We start from the raw sequence: 25,502 nt of genomic DNA, 5'->3' as shown, positions 1-25,502 counted from the left end.
TAAATAAAATTTTTGCTTTCTTCTGTCCCAGCCACTGAAACTTGCTTCTAATGTACATTGCAAGTAGTTTTTTCCCTTCCATCAAGTTTCTCCCAGGTTATATTTCAAGAGGAGGGAACAAGAGAAGAGGGATTTAGGAAGTGTAGGTAGGAAACAGATCTGAAAAAGACTCAAGAGTTTAAACCTGGAGATATCTCCTCCTTATGTGGAGACAAAATTAGGATATTCTTAGGGCTAGAGATACTTTACAGAAGCAAGTGAACTATTTAAAAATATTTTTATTTGTTTAGTAGCAATGTGTTCCTTTGTTTTTGTATTAATCAAGTGTCTATAGGCCACACTATATCTTTCCTTGTTCCATCCAGCTTTGTCACATTAGAGACTTAATGTATGTCTAAGCCAAAAAGACATTTAGTGCTGGCAGTAGAAACACAGTAGAAATCCCTACAAGAAGAATATATGACTGATACTGGATCCAAAAATAAAATTTCTAACGGTAAGCTACCCAGAGTCATTGATTGAGGTGGGCAGCTGTAGAAACTGAATAAATAAATTTTGCTGTTAAAATTATTCTGGTATCTGTTTCTTTCCCAATGAATTAACTCTCATAGGCATCATGTATTTCTGTTGCATCAAAGTAAGGTTTAAAACTCAGTTCTTGGAAATAGGCTTTAAAATTTATCTCCCAGTAACAGTAGTCCGTAAGAAGACAGATAACCTCTACTCAATTTTATATTCTGTTGCTCATAAATCAACAAAACATATTTTAGCATTCAAACCTGGTACCTCAGACATAGCTAGTATCCAGCAGAGACATAAATTGGATATAAATTGCTTCTGATTTGGATGAGATATTAAAGTTTAAAAATCTTGCAAGTAGCAAGTAGTATTAAAGTTTAAATAATTGTATTTAAATCAGTAGTATTAAAATTTAAATCATTGACTTAATCAGCTACTTTTTTATTTGGTCAAAGGTAACAATTTCTTTCTTTCTTTCTCTCTCTCTCTCTGTCTCTGTCTTGCTCTGTCCCTCACCCCCTTCCACACAGACGACACTGAAATTGACTTTTAAATTTTCAAGTTATTTTAGTTTTATTGTCAACATATTTATTTATTTGAAACACTTGTGCGGCTGCCTATCTTAAAACCAGCTCTGAGCAGTTTAATATTGATAAAGCAATAAATACAATCATAAAACAAACACACACACACCCCAAAAGTGTTTGGATTACTTGTATCAGGTAGTCCTCGACATACAACAGTTCATTTAGTGACTGTTCAAAGTTAAAATGACACTGAAAAGTGACTTATGACCACTTATGACCATTGCAGCATCCTGTGGTCATGTATCAACATTGAGACACTTGTCAACTGACTCATATTTTTGACTTGTGGTGTCTTGGGGTCATGTGATCATCTTTTGCGACCTTCTTACAAAGTCAATGGGCAGCCTAGATTCGCTTAACAACTGTGTTACTAATTTAACATTGCAGTGATCCTCTTCTTTTTTTTAAACAAGTTTTATTGATTTTTTATTTTTACAACAAGGTGCTTGAGAAACAACGTGGTAACGGGGTAATCAATTATCCAAAAACAAAATCATACATATATAACTCAGATTAAATCATTAAAAACTCCTCTCTATTTCCCTCAAATAATATAATATATTCAAATTAATATATTTTTTCAATAAAAATTCAATCAATCAGAACAGTCATCAATAACGTTTCATCTGTATAAATCCAAATCCTGTTTTAAGCTTTACTATTTACAATTACCATATTCCAATTTGGTTTAGCTGAACATATTATTAACACTTCAGGTGTCCCTCCTTTCTCTTTTTCCTTGACATAATCCTTATCTCTAAAATACATATATTATTTCAACCATAACATTCTTGTATTTTCTACAAGTATTCTATTTTTTAATCTAGTAATTCATTTATTAATATCATTTCTTCTTTTATCAGAAATTCCTCTTATTCTCCTTCCATTACAAAATAGCTATTCTTCCTAAAAACAAGAATATTACTCCAAAAAATACATTTCTAATCTATTTTAAATCTATAATCTATCAATCAATCAATATCTATGTAAAATTCTTTTAACCCACTCAGTAAAATTTATATACAATCTGAATAATTGTTATATCCACAACAAACATATTAATACAGAAAAGACATCATCTTACTAAGTTCACATATTTAATTAATCTCTAACGCCTTATTTACCAATCTTGAACCTTAAGTCAATTCGTATCTAAAAAGCCTTTTTAACCCATTGCATACAATTTTAGGTGACATTCTTCAGTCTTATTCTAGCTTTCTTTTTGTGCCAAGCAGGTTTCCATAACAGAGCCTCTATATCAACAAAAAATCTCTCTTTATTCCTTGTGATATCATTTGATATCAATGTCCCCTCATCTGTTTTAGAAACCTGACTCCTTTGTAGATAATCCCTTGTTGTTTTAAAAGTTCAAGTCTCGACATTTGATTCTGCTGAGTAAGACAATTATGTCCAATTTTGTGGTTAGTAGTTGGTTATCAAAATTTTCATAGTTCTCAATCAGTTGTATTTGCACATCCATTTCTGTTACTTTTGCAATTGTATATGGTTTAGTTAAAGTCATTTTTTGGTCATCAGGAGTCTCAATAGGTTGTAATATAGAATGACATAAAATCTTCTTTAGTGTTGATTAATTCCTCTTCTGTTGTTTTTTGATCTGTAAAATAGTCAAATGAAGTCTGAGGGTCGGTTTGTAAGTTCAGAGTAGAATTTCTGTTTTTTATTTCTGTGGTAATCTCTTTTATTTGAACACATATTTGCTCAGTGGCTTCATAGATTTTTTTCCAATATAAGTTTACAGTTGAGTTGTGAATAGGGTTTCTCTATTTCCATAGTAACTAGAGATAGTCCTGTTATCTTTTAGTGGAGGCTGTGTTTAATAACATTTAGCCATTGTCCACCCCCAAGGATTTAACAACTGTTGAATTTCTTTGTTTTTTTTTTCTTTTATGATGATCTGAAGGTCAAAACCAATCTCAGCATCAAACAGAAAAAAAGTTGCAATTTTAATTTCTCCACAGGGTATCCTCAGTAGATTATAAAATCTCTTCCCAGACACCAAAAATGACGTTGGCAAAATCAGGAAAAAATAATATTCTTCACATATAAACTAAATCCAGTAATAAAATTCAATAATAAGAATTTTTTCAAGCCCCAAAGTAAATAGAAATAAAAAATAGTCAATTAAAATTAATTTTCATTCCATTTTCAAAGCTTCTCTTCCCACACTAACAAACGACGCTCTCTCAAAGAAGGGAAATAATTCCAAAAATGTTTTTTACAGGAAACAAAAAAGAGGAACGGGCTAAGAAAAGAAAGTCTCACCCGGATCAACCATGGTGGTTCTTTACGCTTAGATGTTCTTCTGACTTTCTGTTATTGCAGCAAAGTGATCGGCCATTTTACTGGCCGATCTTTTCTCTGTCGGCCCTAAGGAGCAATCTCGGATCGCGGAAGGAGCTGCTGCCCTTCCACAGTCAAAGAGGGCCTCAACGGTAGTCGCCCCTCCAGGGCGACTTTTCGACCTGATTAAGGGTCTACCGGCAGAGGGAAAGCAGCCGGCAAAGAGAGGAGTTTCTTCACATGGCTGCACATGCCACGATCCAAAACCGGAAATCACTGCAGTGATCCTCTTAACTGTGGCAATAAAGGTTATAAAATAGGGCAAAATTCACTTAATTATCTTGCTTAGCAACAGAAATTTTGGGCTCAATTGTGATCATAACTCGAGGACTACTTGTATTTTAAAGAAATTTGTAGTGATGCAAAAAACTAAATACAATGTTGTGTAACTTGATTTTTCTTCTGTTTTCCCACAGTTTGTAGCCCATCCTAACTGTCAGCAACAGCTGTTGACCATCTGGTATGAAAACCTTTCAGGATTACGAGAACAGGTCATAGCTATCAAGTGTCTGGTTGTGCTGGTTGTTGCACTGGGCCTTCCATTTCTTGCCACAGGATACTGGATCGCACCATGTAGCAGGGTACAGAATCCCCCCCCTTCATATTCTTTCCTTACATTTAAACTAATTAACTTTGGGGAAAATACCTTTGTATGAAAGCTTTTCTTTAAAAATAATGTAACTATGCTGATTATTTTTGTACAGTAGAAACCATCATATTAATTATTGATTTCCTTCACTTAGTATAGTGAACAGAATATGTTATTTTCCTTACTTTATCATCATTCTGTGCACAGATGATTCTGGAATATATATAGGCTTATTTATATTTAAGCTTCTGTACATAGATAGAAATCTCTTCCATCTTCTACAGAGCTAAAGGCAGTGAGTCACACTGTGTTTACCTTTGCAATACATTTGTTCTTAAAGGATCAAAGCAACCTTGTATTATTTTAATAATAATAAAAAGATGGCAAACCATGTGCACACAAAAACTTGTTCTATTGAAGTTAGACTTATTAATAGCGTTTTACTTCTGAGCAAACTTGAGTTGAAACTTGGCTGGTTGTAATATTCTGGGACTTTGTCCAACCATGTTTGCCAGACAAATAACTAAATGTCCATTTTTTTCAATGGACTGAAAAGGGGGGGAAGCTCTTTTAATAGTTGGACATGGGGGAAGAGTCATTGGGACTCCTCTATTGGTACAATCAGGGAATGCTACCGTATCTTTCAATTTGGAAAAGAGAACTGATCATAGATAATATCAAAGCACTATAAATTATGCTTGCTAATACTTTTCTTATCCAGTAGGGTATTGTGCCGTAATTTCCTTAATTCACCTACTATGAATGGGTGGCTGGTTTACCAAGGAATGCCTTCATCTCAAGTTCTCAGGCAGTGCTTGCAAAATTCCACCAGATTCCACCAGACTAACAGTATGCTTAAAGAAAGCTAAGCAGATAAAGAGAGAATTATAGATGTATTCCAACAACACTTCCTGTAGTTTGCTAATAGAAAGACTATAGCGGAGCTAGGGAGCACATAGTTGACATTCCATGTATCAGGAGCACAACCTGGCCTTGCATTTCATCTATACTAGTTCAGAACTAGTAGAGATGGAATGCAAGAAACACTAACCTACAGAACAGGATTTGCTTCTTATGCACTTCCCTCTTATAAATGGGTTTTGGGCAGTGTATCTGTCATACCTAAATGCAGGACTAATCTAAGATGTATTGTTTTAAAAAACTAAAATGGAGTGGTCAAAAACTTCTTTAAATGTTTGAAATCAAAATGAGCAGTTCAGACTTCACTAGAAGTATTCCAACCTTTAATGCCTTACTCAGAAGATTCCCAAGTTGACAAAAACGGCTGTTTTCAGGTTGGAGCTCTCCTGATTAGGTGAGAACAAACCATTTCAAACTGGAAACAGCCATTTCCAATTCATTTTGAGTTTGATTATTTAAACACACATACTGTACCTATAAGATGAATAAACTGGGTGTGTTTTGTTTGCAAAATATATGAAACCCTTCTTCGAACTTTATGTGTACTTTTTGTTGGCAGTAATGATGAAAATAAAGTGGTTTTCACTAATATAAATAAGCCATTGTTTTCAATTTTTTTTTAAAAAAAGGTGTCTCATCTGATTCCAACTTAAGACATAATAAGTGAGCTCATACATTGGTCAAAAATAAAAAAAAACCCACATGGTTTAGTACTATTTATGGACAAGATGAAAAAGTTGGGAAATCCCAATGTATTTTATGCCTTTAGACTATTTGCTGAAAATGAAAGCATGTATAGATGAAAAATAAGTCAAAGCAAAAACCATACTTTTACTTTGCCTTCTTAGCTTGGGAAAATTCTCCGGAGTCCATTTATGAAATTTGTGGCACATGCAGCCTCCTTCATTATTTTCTTGGGACTACTAGTATTTAATGCTTCAGATAGATTTGAAGGCATCTCAGTATTACCAAATGAAACAGTTATTGATTACCCAAAACAGATCTTTCGAGTTAAGACAACTCAGTTCACTTGGACAGAGATGCTGATCATGATATGGGTGCTTGGTATGTATATATCTTATCACTCCCTTATTGCAGTGCATATTTTTTTAGATATCTCTGCATGACGCCATAATGATAAATAGATCTCAGCAGATTTCTAGAAAATATGGAATTAATAATATAGATAGCATACAATAAAAGAACTCTAAACTAGAGACTACCTTGGAAATCATGATAGCAATAGTATGTTGAGAAACATTGTTGTACTGTACAGTGACCCCCACATATTAATCATTAAGTTTTTAAGTAACTGATATTGCAATGATTTTAGTCCAATATTTAGGGACATTTTAATGTATTTCTTTAATAGTGTGGATGTTGCTACTATGTGATCCAATTCCATCTATTTCATTTATGTAAGAAACTTCATGAGTATAATTTGTAATAGTATGCACTGGCATGTTATACAATGTGAGTAGGCCTGAAAACATCTGCGTCATTCTGACATGTGTATGCCTTTTGTTTCTGGTCTGAAAGTATAGTCATATGCAGGTCTATTAAAAAAAGTTAAATTAATCAGGTTAATGAGACTTAATCTCAGGTTGGTATGTTTGGATTGCTTCCTTAATAACTCTTAGCTGGATTTCATTGCATTTCTTTTTCAGGTATGATGTGGTCTGAGTGTAAAGAACTCTGGCTAGAAGGACCCCGTGAATACATTCTGCAGCTTTGGAATGTTCTCGATTTTGGAATGTTATCTATTTTTATTGCTGCTTTCACAGCTAGACTGTTGGCCTTTTTACAAGCTACTAAAGCACAAAACTATGTGGACAAATATATTCAGGAGACAGATCTCTCTGTAGTCACACTTCCACCAGATATAGAGTATTTTACTTATGGTAAGTTCAAAAATGTTGCCATGACTCTGGTATATCAGAATGGCTAATAGTCTTTAAAGTACGGGTAGCTAACTCTCAACTGGACAGGGCCTGAACACATATTATGTTTAACCCACATGGCAGGTTTAGCAACACTTTATGCAAGGCATTATGGGGCTGTATATTAGTCATAGACTCTATATTCCTGCTTTTGAATTGTGATTTCTTATTAAATTTAGCTATATATTTTTTGCTGTTAGGATGTTGTTAATTAGTTTTTACTAGTCATTCTTTTTACTTATTTTAATTTATAAAAAGCAAACTAGTTTGATCTGAAAAAAGATATTAAAGTAAAAATGTTCTATAGTTTGAATTTCTAAAGAGGATAACTAATTGTTGTTTGATTGGTCCAGAGAAAATATTGTTCAGAATATTTATTGAGCTCTAATTATTTGAAAATATTTACATAGATCTTTAAACCATACATACATAGACACAACACAAACAGAAAGAAATAGACTCATAAAACTGCTAATTGTTTTTATTTTGGCAATACAGTGAACAAATAGATAAAACTAACAATCTTGTTTATGTCATTAAATTTAGCTAGAGATAAATGGCTCCCATCTGATCCACAAATCATATCGGAAGGTCTTTATGCAATTGCTGTTGTGCTTAGTTTCTCTCGGATTGCTTATATTTTACCTGCAAATGAGAGTTTCGGACCACTGCAGATTTCACTTGGAAGAACTGTTAAAGACATTTTCAAGTTTATGGTTCTTTTTATTATGGTATTTCTTGCTTTTATGATTGGAATGTTCATACTGTACTCTTACTATCTTGGAGCCAAAGTAAATGCAGCTTTTACTACGTAAGTAAAAAGTGCAGAAACAATTATTACTGTACTTATTTCTGATCAAATTTGCTGAAAGGTTTGATGACTACATACATAGGAAGGTACATTTATGGAGTTTTCTTGACAATTATACCGAAACAGTTTGCAGGGATATTTTTTTTTACAAAGATTTGTAAGAAAAAGAAAGGAAGGGATATTAAAATTAAACTTGACAATGATAAAATTAAGGAGGAAGGAAAGGAAATTCAAAGTTAAAGGAGCTGGATATGTGAAAACATAGACATGAGTAAAAAGCTTTAGAAACACCTGAGAAAGAGGGTGAAGAGACTGACCAGCAGCCACACAATAGTTGTTTCAAAGACACAATATAGTATCTGTAGCTGCACAAAAAGGTAGTTTGTCTATACCAGTGATGGCGAACTTTTTAGAGACCGAGTGCCCAAACTGCAACCCAAACCCCACTTATGCATCGTTGGGTGCCGGATGGCTGTGGCCTATTATGTGGGTGTGGCCCATTGGGTGGGCGTGGCTGCAGTGGTAACAGCAGATGGGTGGGACTAAAAAGTTCAATCAATTCCAACTTTGCAAGATCTTTTTTTTCCCACGAGAATTTGAAGTTGACTGATTGATTGAACCTTTTTTTTTTTGTACACGGCGGCGGAGGCCTAAAGCGAAAAGGTTTTATAAAACCCAGCTGAAGGCCTAGGACTGGGGTGACAGCGCGCATGCTCACAGAGAGGGCTCTGAGTGCCGCCTCTGGCACCTGTGCCATAGGTTCACCACCACTGGTCTATACAACTGAAGTTAGCCCTGCAGTACCAGAAAACAACTCTAACATTTGTCGCTTTGAATGCAGTTGAATCAGTCATTGCAAGACTAATTAATCTGGGGTCTTTGAGATGTTTTAGACTTCCACACACATTACCTACAGCTGGAATACTTAATATAAGGATTTGTACAAGTTATAAAAATGTCAAAAGGGCACCAGTTTGTTCACCTTGAGTTGTAAAGTAACAGAATGGTTGACAGAAAAACGGAGACTTCTAAATTTATGTATTCTTTGCATTTACCTAATATTTTATGTTATGTTTATTTGCTATAATTGTTTCTAATATTTCAATATATATTCAGTATAGTGCTACTATAACATTAGATTTTGTTGGGCTCATGGGCTGACATTAATGTTGTGTTTATTAAAAGCCTTCTATTGGCAAAAATCACTATTATAAAATGGCACTTTTATAGCAGCTTGTCAATTAAGAACCTCTTTTTAGTTTCCAAACCTTTTGAGAGAAGCCTACCTTTGTATCGTGGTTATTGCACTGTGTCTGTATATGCTCATGTGTAAACCCAGCTGTATATGCTCGTATGTAAATCCAGCTATTGTGGCTTGAAATTTGTGGTTTATGTTGCAGAAATCCAACTAAATGATGTTTAGTAAAATATCATTCAATTCTAGTTTTGTATAATGTCAAGCTAGATTGCTGTCTCCATTCATTCTTGTGATGCTGTTTGGTAATTTTTTAGAATTTGAAATTATTTTCTGTTTGACAATGAATCAATATAAGTTGTAAGGTTGTAATCTGATATTTAAAGATATCAGAAATAGTGACTTACTATATTAAAGAGTATAGCTCCACATCTACAAATTTAATTGGCCGTATACAATAGGGCGTAGCTCAATCAGTTTCTCAGTAAAAAGATTTTATGTTGTGTGCATTAAGCCCTCTATCACTTTGTTTATTAAGCTAATTAAACTATAAAACCTGTAATAATGTTCTAATGCTTTTTTTTCTTTTCATGCAGTGTTGAAGAAAGCTTTAAGACTTTATTTTGGTCAATATTTGGTTTATCAGAAGTTACATCAGTTGTCCTCAAATATGATCATAAGTTCATTGAAAATATTGGTTATGTATTATATGGAATATATAATGTAACAATGGTTGTGGTTTTACTCAACATGCTGATTGCAATGATTAACAGCTCATACCAAGAAATAGAGGTATGTTTCAATAGTATTCGTATATTTAGAACTGAGAAATAATTTTGATTTTGATAGTTTCCTCTGCTGAGTTGTGAAAATGGATATAGCCCAGTGGTTCTCATCCTATGGTCTGTGGACCTCGGGGGGCGGGCACAATGTTCTCACAGGGGATCCATGAAGGCTTGAAGAAATGTTATGATTTAAATCTTAAGTCTTGGTGGTTTGTGACCATGGTCTGTGGCCACAAAATATATTTAAAGGGGGTCTGTGGTGAAAAGGTTAAGAATCACTGATATCACCAATTTCCCTACATCAATTTTTTTTGTTTTTTTCTTTAGATATATAATTTTTAAGATGTATTACCTAGCAATCAAATTAAGGTGTGAATTAATATAAATAAAATTTTTCTATTGTTTTATCAAAAGCAGTCAGTTGTTTAATGGAAGATAATAAAAAACTTAACTTGTTTTGCCTAAGCCAGGGGTAGGCAACCTTGGCTCTTTTATGACTCATGGACCTCAGCTCCTAGAATTCCTAGCTGAACCATGCTGGCTCAGGAATTCTGGGAGTTGAAGTCCATGAGTCATAAAAGAACCAAGGTTGCCTATCCATGGCCTAAGCTTTTGGAAGTGCCTAAAATATACTTTTCTATAAGTAGAGATTTTTCTGACAAAACAGTAGATCTAGATATTTATATTTATAGTTAGACTAATAAAATTCTGAAAAGATGAGAAAGTAGCAGCATTTACTTCATAATAAAAAGAAGAAAATTACTTGTGAATGGAAAATTATTTTGTTTCTGACACAGGATGACAGTGATGTGGAGTGGAAATTTGCTCGTTCCAAACTTTGGCTATCGTACTTTGATGATGGAAAAACCCTACCACCCCCATTTAGCCTTGTACCAAGTCCCAAATCGTTCTTTTATTTCTTCATGAAGATCATTAAGTTATTGAGGTGCAGAAGGAAAAGATTACAGAAAGACATGGAAATGGGAATAGGTAACTCAAAATCCAGGGTAAGTTTAGTTCATATATATACACATATATAAAATTCCTCCTAGACCGAATCAACAAAGATCTCCTTACACTTCACCTCTAATTCAGCAACAAGATCCACCCCCACTATGGGACAAATCCAAACAACTCACCGTCTGGAGAGCCGAAACACAGACCACCCTCAAGACAGACATACACACCAACAAACTCCGAAGACTACAAGAACGCCAGAAACAAACCCTTCCTCCCTCACAGCCACACATGAAGCAAACAGTGTATAACATCTCAGATAGGATCCTCACCAAAGCCGAAACCAATGTTCTTTCCAAAGGATTCAACTTTGCAGTCGCTCCCAAACACATCCCCACTGAAACCATTATATGTGAAGTTGAAACCAGCCTGACCAAAATCAACCCCGACGACGCTAACAGAATCAGACTCAAAATCACCAACATCCTCTGCACCAGCAAGCCACCCAAAAGCAACTTACCCAAAGAGGAACAGACAGCACTACTTAACCTGAAAGAAGACACCAGCATAATAATCCTACCATCAGACAAGGCAACGCCATGGTGGTTATGAACGCATCTGACTACCAAACCAAATTAACCAACCTACTCCGAGACTCCACATACAAACCCTAAACACAGATCCCACCACCTACCTGGAAAAAACCACTAGATCCAAAATAAAAGCCTCCCCCATTAGCAAAGAGATCCAGCAAAGAATCATTCCCAGAGAGAAATCATCCAGATGCCCTAAGCTCTATGGTCTCCCCAAGATACACAAAGAAGGAACCCCCACCTAGACCCATGGTCAGCTCCATAGGCTCACCTCTACAAAACCTAGCCAAATTTCTCACCAAACAACTACAGCCCTATGCAGAATCCATCACCTCACACTTAAAAAACTCACTCCAGTTCATAGAGATCATAAAGAAACAAAACTTACAGCCCAGCGACCTATCGTGAGCTTCGATGTCATATCCCTCTTCACCCAAGAGCCAATCAAAGAAGCCTGGACAGCCATCCAAAACAAATATAACCCCCCCCCCCAAACACATCCTAGATCTGACCAACCACTGCCTATCCAACACATACTTCATCTATAACGGACAAAAATACAAACAAATAGAAGGAGCACCCATGGGATCACCCCTCTCACCTGTCATTGGCAACCTCTACATGGAACACTTTGAAACCCAAGCTCTAGAAAAATCTGATCACAAACCCAAACTCTGGCTCAGATACGTAGACGACATCTTCATAATCTGGCCACATGGAAAAGAAAAACTGGATAACTTCCTCACACACCTCAACAGCCTACACCCCAAAATACAGTTCACCATGGAAACAGAAGCTAATAACCAACTTCCCTTCCTGGATGTCTTAGTCTACAAGAAATCCAATGGCTCCCTACGACACACCATCTACCAGAAAAAAATACAAACAAACCGCTATCTGCACGCACTCTCACACTACCACCCAGCACAGATCAACTCCGTAGCCAAGACACTCATCTCCAGAACAAAACGCTTAGCTGATGAACAACACCTAAAAACCAAACTACACACTCTCACTAATGTACTAACATCCAACAGATTCCAAAGAAATAAGATTACCAACCTAATCCAAAAAGAAATCCCCACTAAAATCCAAGACAGAGAACAAGAAAACGGCAAAGCCCTCCTCCCATACATAAAAGGCACCACAGACAGAATCAGCAAGATCCTCCACAAACACAACATCAAGACAGCATTCTGCACAAACAGAAAAATATCCACCATCCTAAGAAACCCCAAAGACAAAATTGAGTTAGAAAATCAAGGAGTATATGAAATCTCATGCTCCGCTTGCCCCACCACATACATCAGACAAACCAACAGAAGAATAAGTGCACGCACTGAAAAACACAAGAACTCAGTCAAAAAAGAGGAATCAACTTCTTCCCTGGTCCAACACCTTAAAGCCACAGGATATGAAATTGACTTTAAAAAGACCAGAACTATCGCCAAAACTGAACACTTTAATAACAGAATAATCAGAGAAGCCATCGAGATAGAAAAACGCCCACACAGCATGAATAAATGAGATGATACCTCCCGCCTAGCAACCATTTGGAAACCCGCCCTTATTGACAAACGACTCCCTAACACAAAGAATGACACCAGACCCACACTCATGAAAACCACACAGGATGTTACCACCACACATCCATGCAAAAAGCAAACCCAAACCCACACCGATGATGAGGCATGACCACAAACCAGAAGCCAGACCACAGCTGCATCATTAGCCACTTTAAACCCTTCCAATCCATACATGAAGCAAACTGACACCCACCATGAAGATGAGGCATGACCACGAACGCGCAGCCAAACAACAGCAACGCAGCTCACCATCTCAAATCCCCCTGCAATTCAGACTAACCTGAGCACAGACTAACCTGAGCACACCCAAACGGAACACTCCCCCATCCAATCAGAGTACAGCCAACCCCCATCCAATCAGAGCACAGCCAAGCCCCTAACCAATCAGAACACACCTCCACCCAATCAGAACACAGCCAAGCTCTCACCCAATCAGTTCATACCCCCACTGGCAATTAAAAGGAAGAAACAGCTACGATCACACATTGCTCATAGAAACACGAAGTCAAAAACACCAGCCTGAAGATGACGAATGGGACTTCGTCGAAACGTCGCCAAGACACTTCCAATTTTACGCGGGAGAAAAGCCAAATAATACATACACACACACATACACACACACATACAGTGTTTATTTTTGTTTAATTTGTTGAATCCTAAATTATAGTTTTCATGTAAAAGACATGCTTTCTTGCTTTAAATTCTGCATATTTGCAATGTCAGTATCGGTTCATATCCATTTATCCACCTAAATGAGAAGAAAAAAAAGACTAGAGGTAGTCCTCACCTAATGATCACATTTGGGCCTGGAATTTTGGTCACAAGTCATTGTTGTCATTAAATGGGTCACCACATAACTTGACTCGATTTTACAATTATTTGTACAATGGTAGAAAAGCAAATCACCATGATCATTGAGTAAACCACGTGGTTGTGAAGCATGTTTGTTAACCACGTGATTACAGGGTTAAGCAAATCTATTCTGAATGAATATTTTTTACTGGAAAACTAGCAAAAATGTTGTAAATTGTGGTCATGTGACTGTAGAATGCTGCAACCAGTTGTAAATGCAAACTGGTTGTCAAGTGCCTGAAATGCTGTTCTGTGACTATGAGGGTTTGTCTGCGGCAGTCGTAACTTTAAGGATGGGTTGTAACTTTGGAGGGGGGTATCCTGTTGTAACTTCAAACAGTTGGTGTAAGTGAAGAGTACATATAGTGGACCTTCAGTGGCTGTGACTCCTCATCACCTCATAATGTAGTGACCACAAGGGGCAGTGAAGTATAGAGTTAAGATTTACATTGTCTATCACTGTCCTGCTCTTTGTTTAATCTCAGTTTATTTATGGTACAAATAGTCCTCGACTATCTGTACCACAATAATTGAACCCATAATTTCTGTTGTTAAGTGAGACATTTGTTAAACGAGTTTTGCCCCATTTTACTACCTGTCTTGCCTCAGTTGTTAAGTGAATCATTGCAGTTGATAAGTTAGTAACCCAATTCCTCGACTTTGCTTGTCAGAAGGTCACAAAAGGTGATCACATGATTTTGAGTCACAGCAATGGTCATAAATATGAACCAGTTGTCAAGCATCTGAATTTTAATACATGATCATGGGGATGCTGCAAAGGTCATAACTGTGAAAAATGGTCATAAGTCACTTTTTTCAGTGCCATTGTAACTTTGAATGGTCACTAAATGAACTATTGTAAGTCAAGGACTACCTGTACTTCTATCTTTGCTTTCAATAAAAAGCACTTATTCTCTAATTCTTAGTCTTGTAATTAGTTAGATGTTAGATTTTGCATCCCCCCCCATCATGTATTCGCTTAAATGCATTTATTATAAAAATCTGATTCATTAATAAGTACTTAGATTCCTGCTCTTGGGAACAGTCCTGAGAAAGAGGTGTCTTGGTTATAATAAGATAGATTTGATATCCCTGCCTCCACATCTCTTTCAGGGATGAAGCTTTATTGCATTAGGAAATATGGACTGGACTGTATGTAAATGTATTGCAGTGTAGATGATACAGTACAGATATGAAATAGTATTTCTTCGGTGGAATATTTTTAGGGAGAAGACAAATGAAACTTGATAATGATAACAATAATGATTTTTACTATTCCTTTCTTTTCAAAGGAGATTTCTAGAATAGTTTTGTCCTTTTAAATAAGTAGCTAAAATAATATGAGATGCTGTTGAATGCATTCTGCACTATAAAAAGTGTTCACCTGAAATGTAGATGGATTAGAAAACTTTCCATGTGCAAGCAAGGGGAATGAAACCCATGGACTTCTGTGTTTAATTCAAAGTGTGCAGGAGCTCTTTTCAATTCAGCTAAATGACATTGCTCATACATTAGGAATGCTACCTTTTGCCATTATCTCAGATCCACGTGTAATTAATTCCCTTTTTAACTTAGAAATGACTTAGAAGAATGCAAGCCTTATGTCACTTCAATAGCAAAAAAATGTGCTTGTATGAAGGATATGATATAAGGCATAACCAGTATCAAGGACAAAGACTACATACATTATTCCTTATTTCATGCATATTTGGGTATCTAATATCTTTTTCAAGGAAAAGGGGCTTTATTTTTGTTTTTTTAATGTAAAACCTGGGCATACTGGATGTCTGAAGAATGTGCCATCAATCAGTTAGAATTATCCTTGCCTTCATTCTTTACTGCTGCCTCTTCTTTGTCTTGATTGAGTCAGTGGCTCCTATCCTAGCAGGCACTTGCTATGCTGCAGTAGCTGAGCCTCACTATTAATAATGAGAAGTTTTCTTTTTTTATGCTGTCAGTTGCATGAAAAATAACCAAAAATATAAGTTTCACTTCTGACAATCTAATCACATTTTTCTCATATTCAGTGCATTACTATTTATTTTACTGTTATAAATATTGTTTAGTTCTAATGTCCTGTTCAACCCAAGCACAAGCTATGGGGGAGTTGTTAGGCTATGTAAGATGCGTACAGTAACAATTGTTTTTCAGGAATAAGCATTCTTTTATATCTGTTTGGTTTAGGAAATGGTTAAAATAATATATTTCTATTTAAGTGCATTGTTCAATCTAGGAATAGATATATATTTTAGTAATATGACAAATTGAAACTTGTTTCTTTCAGAATTTTATCCTGAATGGTAATAATTTCTGTAATCAGTCATTAAGTATTAGCATCTTATATAGTAACTGCAAATATTATGGAAGCTATTTTAATTCAAATATATTGTTTTCTAGCTAAATCTCTTTTCTCAGTCCAACTCAAGAGTTTTTGAATCACACAGTTTTAACAGTATTCTCAACCAATCTTCACGCTATCAGGTAAGCACTTATTTGGATAACGTGAATTCATTATAAACTCTTATGAAATGCATTTAGATTTTTTCCATTTATGGTTAAAATCAGACATATTGCATACCTAGTGTTCTATGTGTTTAACTGTAAAAGGTTTTCTTACATCCTCTTGGGAGATAAAATTCCAGTTGTCCATTATATCACTGCTTGTTTAAAAACTTGTACTTTTTCCCCTCACTGTATAATTATTAAAGCAGAGCACAACTTGGAACATCCAGACAATCCCTCTTCCGTGTTCGCATCACTTAATGATGGCCACTTCCTGTAGACAATTCACTACAATTGTCTGCTGGAAGGAGTCTACTGTATGTGCATGCATCTGTATCTATGTTGGCTGTTATGGGATTCATAACCCAGGTGCTGGATACTGGAAAACCAATGAAATGCTGTGGACATAGTATATTTAGACTTCAGCAAGGCATTTGACAAAGTAGACCACAATCCACTTCTTGGTAAGCTAGAAAAATGTGGGATAGACAGCATAACTACCAAATGGATTCGTAACTGGCTGACAAACTGTACGCAACGAGTAGTCCTTAATGGTACTACATCTACATGGAGGAAAGTAAGCAGTGGGGTACCAGAAGGTTCTGTCTTAGACCCAGTACTCTTCAAAATCTTCATAAATGATTTAGATGAGGGAATGGAAGGGGATTTCATCAAATTTGCAGATCACACTAAGATGGCAGGAATAGCCAACACTCCAGAAGACAAGCTCAGGATCCAAAAAGATCTTGACAGATTTGAACAATGGGCCCTATCCAACAAAATGATATTTAATGTGGACAAAAGCAAAGTTTTACACCTGGGCAGGAAAAACCAAACGTACAAGTACAGATTAGGCGAAACCTGGCTCAAAAACCTTGGAGTCCTAGTGGACGATCACTTAAACATGAGTCAGCAGCGTGTGGCAGTAGCCAAAAAAGCTAATACAATCCTTGGTTGTATAAACAGAGGCATAGAATCAAAATCATGTGAAGTATTAGTATTGCTTTATAAAGCCTTAGTAAAGCCACACCTGGAATACCGCATCCAGTTTTGGTCACCACATTACAAAAAAAAGATGTTGAGAATTTGGAAAAAAGTGCAAAGAGGAACTAAGATGATTAAAGGCCTGGAGACTAAAATATATGAAGAATGGTTGTAGGATTGGGAATGGCCAAGAAGGACTAGGGGGGAACATGATAGCAATATTCCAGTATTTGAGAGGCTGCCATAAGGAGGAGGGGGTCAATTTGTTTTCCAAAGCACCAGAAGGCAAGACAAGAAATAACGTATGGAAACTAATCAAGGAGAGAAGCTATCTGGAATTAAGGAGAAACTTCCTAACAGGGAGGACAATAACCAGTGGAACAGCTTGCCTTCAGACATTGTGGGAGGCTTTTAAGAAGACTGGACAGCCACTTGTCTGAAATGATATAGGGACTCCTGCTTGAGTAGGGGGCTGGACTAGAAGACCTCCAAGGTCACTTCCACCTTTATTCTGATTCTAATTCTAATTCAACCTATCTTCTGTCCTGCAGATACTGATATAAATGGTACCAGGGTGAAAGGGGGGTAACTTAGTGTACTTATGTGTTTATGCATTTCATAAGGTTAAGAACTCTCTCACTTTTAAACTGCATCTAGATGACTTTACAGAAGTGACAAAAATGTTTCAAATAAGTATGATGACTTCAGAAGTCTCTTTGTACTTCTCTAAGTTGGTCTTGTACCACTCCCTCTCCAAAGTTAAAATAACACAAAATAAAATAGTACATGGGAAGACAACAGAACAGAAATAGCCTGAGAGAAGAGGCAAATACTGCCATTACTTTGCAATTAAATATCTCCGATACAGTATCTCCTGCATTTCTGTACAGTAACTTCCTTTTCTTCAAATGAAAAGGGGAAATGACTGATAATGACAAATACGGGAAATGGACAAATTAACAACCAAAGCAATGAAGAAAATGTGTTGCATTTTAAGCCACTGGTTCAGTGGATTAGCACAGATGTGTCTTTTTTCCTGTCTAAAGGAAATACAAGAGGTCTTCCATCATATTTTTTTTCCCTTGTTGGGGAGAGAAATTGATGTCAAAAACGAATGTAGGTCAGTGGGACAGGTATGAATGGAACAAGTAAGCATTCCAAAAATTCCAAAAAACACCACTAGCCGGACACATTGTAGTCATCTAATTTGCCTCTAAATATTGTTTAGAAAAACAGAGGCAATTCTGCAAACTTAAGATTTCAATTATGTTAAATAAGAAAATATTACTTTTATACCAGTACCAATAATACCAATATAAGACTTTTGACCTATGAATAGTGAATAAGATAAATATAATATTGTAGGAGCACATGGAAAATTAGTGGTGTTAGGGCATGTGCATGTGTGCAAATGTGGACAAACCCACATGTCCTTTTGAATGAAATTTGGGGAAGAATTGGGGTACTCACCTATCTATGAAGTCCTGTTCACAAGAGCTGCCTAGGTATGTGTTTGTTAAAGAGTAAGAATAATTAGCAGGGATACACAAATTGAATCAGGGGAGGTAGTTCATTCAAAGTAAGCTGTTTTTTTCTTGTTTAGCTTCTTCCCCAGTATATTGTTCTAATTTGTTTCATATAATGCCCTTAATTTTAAAACGAGAATACAAAAATGCCCCAAACTTCTGTTCTTTGTTGTGCTAATTGATTTTTATACAGATATAATTTTTATAAAAATTATAATTTAAAAAGGAATTTAAGACTATACAGTTGAACGTCTAGTTCTACTTTCGATGTAAAAACTTGAAAATGAATGTTTGACTGCGCTAAAATGGAACTAAATCCTGTAACTTGTATCGTGTAGCCTGACTTTATTACAGTTGAAGATTCAGATATTTTTTCAGGACTTAACAGGAGCATGCATTTAAAATTAGGATGGCAAGTAAATAAATACAAATTTGATTAAGTTTTTCCCCTCCAACAGCAAATCATGAAGAGACTTATAAAACGTTACGTTTTGAAAGCCCAGGTAGACAAGGAAAATGATGAAGTCAATGAAGGTAAGAGCCTATAGCAGTAATGGCGAACCTTTTAGAGACCGAGTACCCAAACTGCAACCCAAAACCCACTTATGCATTGTCGGGTGCCGGGTGGGTGTGGCCCATTGGGTGGCCGTGGCTGTGGTGGTAACAGCAGACTGGGTGGGACTAAAAAGTTCAATCAATCAATTCCAACTTTGCGAGATCTTTTTTTTTCCCGCGAGAAGTTGAAATTGACTGATTGAACCTAAAGCAAAAAGGTTTTATAAAACCCAGCTGAAGGCCTAGGACTGGGGTGATGGCATGCGTGCCCACAGAGAGGGCTCTGAGTGCCACTTCTGGCACCCGTGCCATAGATTCACCACCACTGGCCTATTGAGTTATTCATACGGTAATATAAATGTAAAAGAAAAAAATGAAAAGTGCTGGAGATCGGAGAAATCAGAGATTTGGATTATGGGAGGAATGATTCTTTCTGCTTTGGGCTTCAAAACAGATATTTAACACTGTAAATGTGGGTAAAAACAGTGAAGTGGAGAAAATAGTGTATCTAATAATAGACATAGTGTTTTTCTTAGTAAACTAAAGTCATTAAATTAATAAATGATTTGCACTGGGATAAATTACTTTTACAAAAATAATCTTTTAACTACTGTATAGGCCAGATTAAATACTTGAAAATAACTAAAATATTAAATCTTCAAAATGCAGCAGTCTTAACCTTTAGAAATATCCACGAGTTGGATTCGCTTCTAAAATTAGCTGATAAAAAAAGAAAATATACATGACCTAAATCTCTCTGGGGTAATGTTTTGCTTTAAGATATGAAAAGTTTTACAACAGAAAATAAAAAAGTTACTTGATATTTTGATAAACATACAAACATGCACACCATTTACAATTTATATTTGGAAGTGAGGGGGTTCTTTTTAGCTTTTTGTTTCTCTTCCTAGGTAAAACTGAATCCCTTCCCCATTACAAACAAGATCTCAGAATTTCTTTAAATTCAGTTTCAAATATCTTATTTATTTTTGTATTCGGAAAACATTAGAAAAAACTCAAATTTTGAAACTAATTGTGCTATGCAGTTTTAAGATTACAGATCTTTTATTCAAACTGCATGCTCTTAAAATGAATGTCAGGATTTTTAGTATAGTTTTATAATGCATATTATAACACATTATTCTGAAAATTAAAATCAAGCCAAGCTCCCTACTGTTTACTTTTTAAGTAAATAATATTATGAATTCTTACTTGGTAAAATGTTCTTTGAATTCGGATTTTTGTCAAATAATTCATAGGACTGTGCAACATAGTGAATTAACAACTTCTTGTTCATATGAATTCCAAATCTGAAAAATTATATTAGAGAGATTGGATGTTGCTGAGATTTAACTGGCTTGAATAAATCATATTCTAATAACATTTATTATATGAAGAATATCTTCAAAATATGTAGAATTCAAATAACTATATAGCTGATTTATATAGGTTCATTTAAATGCCCATATGATGAGACAAATGAGTAAATTTGATTAGTTTCTACAATAGTTATCCTGATTGTGAAGTGTACCTGTTTTTGATTAATAACACTAAACCTCCCCCAACTGGATATTTTAGATGTGATGGTCAAAGCTCCCAGAAAATCAAAGAAGGGTAATTTTAATATGCCTAAACAAAATGCAGACTTACTGATTTCAAAATTAATACACCGTATGCCGAATCTTTGAAGTTAAGAAGATTTAAACATACTTAAAATTGGCTGGATTGTGTCTTTTCTTTGTAATGCATTTATATGTGTTTTTAAGATAACAAACTGGAGAGGAGGTTATGTTTGCTTCTTTGTTTGAGGAATTTTACCTCAAGAACATTATATAAATTTCATGTCTGCAGGTCATTAAAGACTCTGGAGAGCCAACTTGCCACTATCAATTCTCCATGGCCAATTCACCACAGGACAACTCAATGAGACACGAGAGTTACACTAATATTGAAGAAATAGTCAAACAGAATCATTAAAGAGAGGATGCCAAAGGAGGGACCAAATGACAATTTTTTTAAAAAAAAATTTGAAATAATTAAATTGAATTGCTGAATTGTCCCGCAGTGAATTGTGCTGTGGCAAGCTGGCCACTGCAAATTGGCCATGGCAAGTAAACAGTGGCAAGTTGGCTGTAGTGAGTTGGCTGTGGCGAGTTATCCCATTCCATCTGGAGATATAGCATCATTGCTTGAATGTGAAACTTTTTGTCTGGAAAACAAATTGGAAAAAGTGAAGGTTACAGTTCATCTTTCAATTATTTCACATTTGCTCAAAACTTTCAGTTGTAATGACTTTGAATATCTGTTTATGTGATGATTCATCAATATAAATTGAAGAACTTCAACTGCTTGGTCTTATGAATAAACAATGTAGCAGATTGATACTTTATCAAGTTATGTTAAATGGTTTTTTTGTTTTTATACAGGTGAATTAAAGGAAATTAAACAAGATATTTCTAGTCTTCGCTATGAACTTTTGGAAGACAAATCTCAAGCAACAGAGGAATTGGCAATTCTCATACATAAATTAAGTGAAAAACTCAACCCAAATATTTCAAGATGTGAATGATCCCAAATGACATTTTCAAGATAATTACCTGGATTTTGACTATAGCACAAGCATTGGCAATAATATTTCTGAGTGATTCATACTTGAAAATATGTAGATTTTTAGTACTAAATGACTTTATGTACAGCTTCATTTGAAATAAAGTCTTAGAAAATTTTATGAAGTTACATGCAAACAATTTAAGTTTATTTCAGGTATAACGCATATTTTGCATTTATTTAATACAGTACAATTGTATCTAAATAATTTTTCATTGCTAATACTTCTATTAGTAAAATGAATATTTGTAGGAAATGAAAAAAAAATAATACTGTAGATTGTACTGCATGTCTGTTCCCATCTGTGAATGATTTTTATGAGATACAATACCAAAAGTTCAGCCAGCTCAGGAGGGCTTACTTGAAATGAATCAAGAGTTAAGCATGATCATTTTAAAGATATAAGCTTTCTAAAATTAATGGATTGTTTCAGGAAGTAATTGTGCCTAGAATAGATCCATTGAAATTAGCTAGAACTGCTTTGAATTTCACTGATTTCAATGAGTCCATTGTAATGTCTGATCTTATGCATGTTTATCTAGAAGTAGGCCATAAAGTTTAATAGTTTGTACTACAGAACTGAAAATGTTTTAAGTACTTAGCCAGGGCTACTATGAAAGTTAGTTTGGTGTAGTGATTAATGATATCAGGCTAGAAACTGGGAGACCATAGGTTTAGTCCCACTTTAGGCACAAAGCCTGGTGAGCGATCTTGGGCTAGTCACTTTCTCTGAGACTTAGGAAGTAATGGCAGACGACTTCTGAAAAAACCGTGCCAAGAAAACTGCAGGGACTTGTCTAGTTTGTCTCTCTGAGAATCAAACACACTTCAAGAAAGGAAGGAAAAAAATTCTGAATTGCAAAAACCTGAATGATTACAAGATGGCAAGAAAAAGATACTGAAAATCTTAAATGTTTGCAGCCCAGATCTGATACCTCTAGCTTAAATTTCACTGAATCATGTCCACTTATTTACTTTTTTTGAGAAAGCTCAAAGCTATGCGATAGAACTGAATGTCTAACAGTGAAAGTAAAAATGTAATTATAATGTTAATAACGCTTTTACATTTATTTTGTATCATATATGCTTTAAGAATACGAAATAAGGTTGCTGTTGTTTTTTACTTCTAGTTAATGCAAAATGTCAAAACATACATTTTCATGTGGTAATTTTTTTTTAAATCCCAGATCCTATGCAAGGCTGAAGTTTTGTTACATTGTTCTAACTAAAGCCTTTAATGCTTACTTGTTAAATAAAATATTCATACTTTATGGACTTATATTGTTCTTGTACTATTATCTGTGGGTTTGGGGTAGGTGATAGAAGTGAAATCCTGTTCATTCAAATAAGCAATGGGCTACACTTCTATATTCTAAAACTGTTACACAAATTTGATAGCCAGAGTTTTATTTTATATACCATTATATTTATCCTTTCCAAAGCCAAGCAATACTTAATCTTTATGAACTGTGCAAGCATATGTATTAATATATCATTATTAGGCTCTAAATGACTTTAAAGGAATTTTAAGAAATTGTTTTGGAGACTTTTCCTGAATAGAGTTAAGAGGACAGTATTTAAGATTTTGATAAATGTCAACTTATGACCACAATTGAGCCCAAAATTTACGTTGTTAAGTGAAACATTTGTTAAGTGAATTTTGTCCCATTTTACAACCTTGCCACAGTCATTAAGTGAATCACTAAAGTTGTTAAGTTAGTAACAGGGTTCTTAAGTGAATCTGGCTTTCCCATTGACTTTGCTTGTAAGAAATTGTAAAAGTTGATCACATGACCCTGGGACACTGCAACTGTCTTAAATATGAATCAGTTGCCAAGCATCCAAGTTCTGATCACATGACTATGGGAATGTTGCAACTCATAAGTGAAAAAAGGTCACTTTTTTGGTCTGCTTTCTCTCTCTCTCTGAGATTATAAAAAGTATTTAAAATAAGACTAAAATAAGCAAAAGATCTGGAGAAATATGAACTTTAAAAAGGAGGATGATGTGAAGTGCTATAAAAACAACAAGCCAAGGAAGGTTTATGTTTGAATTTGATCTAAGGAATGAGGAGATAGGAAGGCTGCTGCACTTAAGGCTGCCCTATCTGGAAAAAAATAAACTAGAAATATATGGAATACAGACTGCTTTTGGAATTTTATTTACATCCAAACCTCCAAATTATCTACAGCATTTGCTCTAATTCTGATTTCAACTTTCATTTGTAGGATACTTTTTCAGTACTATGTAAAATTCAAATATAGAGTGTAAAATAGCTTGATCTGAACTGATTATTTAAAAAGAAATGATTCTATATCTCAGTTTATCTGTACTAATCTATTAATTTTTGTTCTGACATTTAGCTGAAAAAGTTCTTAGTGGCTAATATAAAATGAATAATATTCAAATCACCTGTCCCCAAAATGCTTACTATATGAAGATTAATGTGCATCACCCAAAGAAAAAAGGATTAGAAAAGAAGAAAGCAATGAACTTCAGACATCACTGAATGTTCTGTTAGCTGTGTTTGCATCATCTACTTCCAGTGATGAACTTCCAATGATTTATTCAATGCAGTCATTGAATGCAGGTCACACAAGCTAACTATGTAAGATCTTCGGAAGCAAAATATCTTAAACATACTTGCTGCTAAGGAAGAGCTGAAAGAACGAAGAGCTACCGGTAAATGGCCTCCCGTATCTCTCTACTGCAACCTGGTAAGAGGTGATTACAATATTCTAATTTATATAATCCAATACTGTTATTTACTGATCTTAGGCTAAGCCATGTGGAATCACATGAATCTCAAGTTTAACAGATACAAATTGCACTGAATGTATTCACTAATCGTAGCATTTATGATCAATTCTGCTTCTACTCAAAATTCAACTTCTCACAATTTTTTTTGCAAGTTACTATTTAAAATCTGTTCACATTTTTCTCTGAGGGTCTCCAAACTTGGCGGCTTTAAGACTTGTGTCTTTAAGTCCCTAAAATCACTAGGCATTTGCTGGAATTAAATCACACAGAAATAATATAATGTACAAGAAAACAGATTAAATGTGGAGAGACTGTGGGACTTTTAGCACTTACTGATTCTCATCCAGGTCTCCAAATTTGCAGAGATATGGAAAAATAATGCTGCATACACTGATTATTTTGCCCAGCACCACTGAAAAAACATATTATACCCACTTGTTAGTTATATTGTAGTGAATTGTATAAGCCCGTAAATTAACTGAGTAAACCACGGTTCTTGGCTAACCATATACAACACGTTTCAGTAAGCTGTGGGTAGCGCCCGCCTGAACACACGCCTCGAATGGAAAGTTTATGCAATAATAAAAGGCGTTCGTCTAAACAGATGTTTCTCAAACCTGACAACTTTGAAATGTGTGGATTTCAGCCCAATTCCCCACCCAGCTTTGTTCTCGTGCTAAATCCAACACTTCGCTCTCATGACTAACTTCCCCTCTTCCTGGGGATTTCAGATGCTCTTGAGTTTTTATCCCGAGCTGAGGATTTTTTCTTTTCTTTTTCTTTTTTCTTTTTACTTGAGTGACAGCTCCTTCTTCAATCACGAGGCGCGTTTAAAGCGAAGCGTACTGCCCAAGAGCGCACCGCCTCCAATT

The 25,502-nt window shown here is 35.3% G+C and overlaps 1 protein-coding gene and 1 long non-coding RNA gene across 6 annotated transcripts in view; one reads left to right on the top strand and one right to left on the bottom strand.

Moving 5' to 3' along the window:
• The window catches only part of TRPC3 (transient receptor potential cation channel subfamily C member 3), a 61,027-nt gene extending 38,325 nt beyond the window's left edge, over positions 1-22,702 (top strand). For all 5 annotated transcript variants that reach the window (XM_039320144.1, XM_039320143.1, XM_039320146.1 and 2 more), the window contains exons 4-12: positions 3,884-4,048; positions 5,826-6,042; positions 6,645-6,878; positions 7,464-7,728; positions 9,520-9,715; positions 10,506-10,715; positions 16,094-16,177; positions 19,167-19,242; positions 21,690-22,702. In XM_039320144.1, the coding sequence (XP_039176078.1) occupies positions 3,884-4,048; positions 5,826-6,042; positions 6,645-6,878; positions 7,464-7,728; positions 9,520-9,715; positions 10,506-10,715; positions 16,094-16,177; positions 19,167-19,242; positions 21,690-21,832 (1,590 nt within the window). In that variant the 3' untranslated portion in view covers positions 21,833-22,702. The remainder of the gene's footprint in view (positions 1-3,883; positions 4,049-5,825; positions 6,043-6,644; positions 6,879-7,463; positions 7,729-9,519; positions 9,716-10,505; positions 10,716-16,093; positions 16,178-19,166; positions 19,243-21,689) is intronic.
• Positions 1,671-25,395, bottom strand: LOC120297487. The gene is made up of 3 exons (XR_005553807.1): positions 24,964-25,395; positions 20,476-20,573; positions 1,671-2,721 (listed from the first exon to the last, which is right to left on the bottom strand). It is a non-coding gene; the product is annotated as an uncharacterized LOC120297487 (long non-coding RNA).
• Between the last annotated feature and the right edge of the window lie 107 nt (positions 25,396-25,502).

This window comes from Crotalus tigris, unplaced genomic scaffold (genome assembly GCF_016545835.1).
Source record: "Crotalus tigris isolate CLP2741 ecotype Arizona unplaced genomic scaffold, ASM1654583v1 scf7180000023625.2024221, whole genome shotgun sequence".
Lineage (NCBI taxonomy): Eukaryota > Metazoa > Chordata > Lepidosauria > Squamata > Viperidae > Crotalus > Crotalus tigris.
This window is presented reverse-complemented; position numbering and strand designations above follow the sequence as displayed.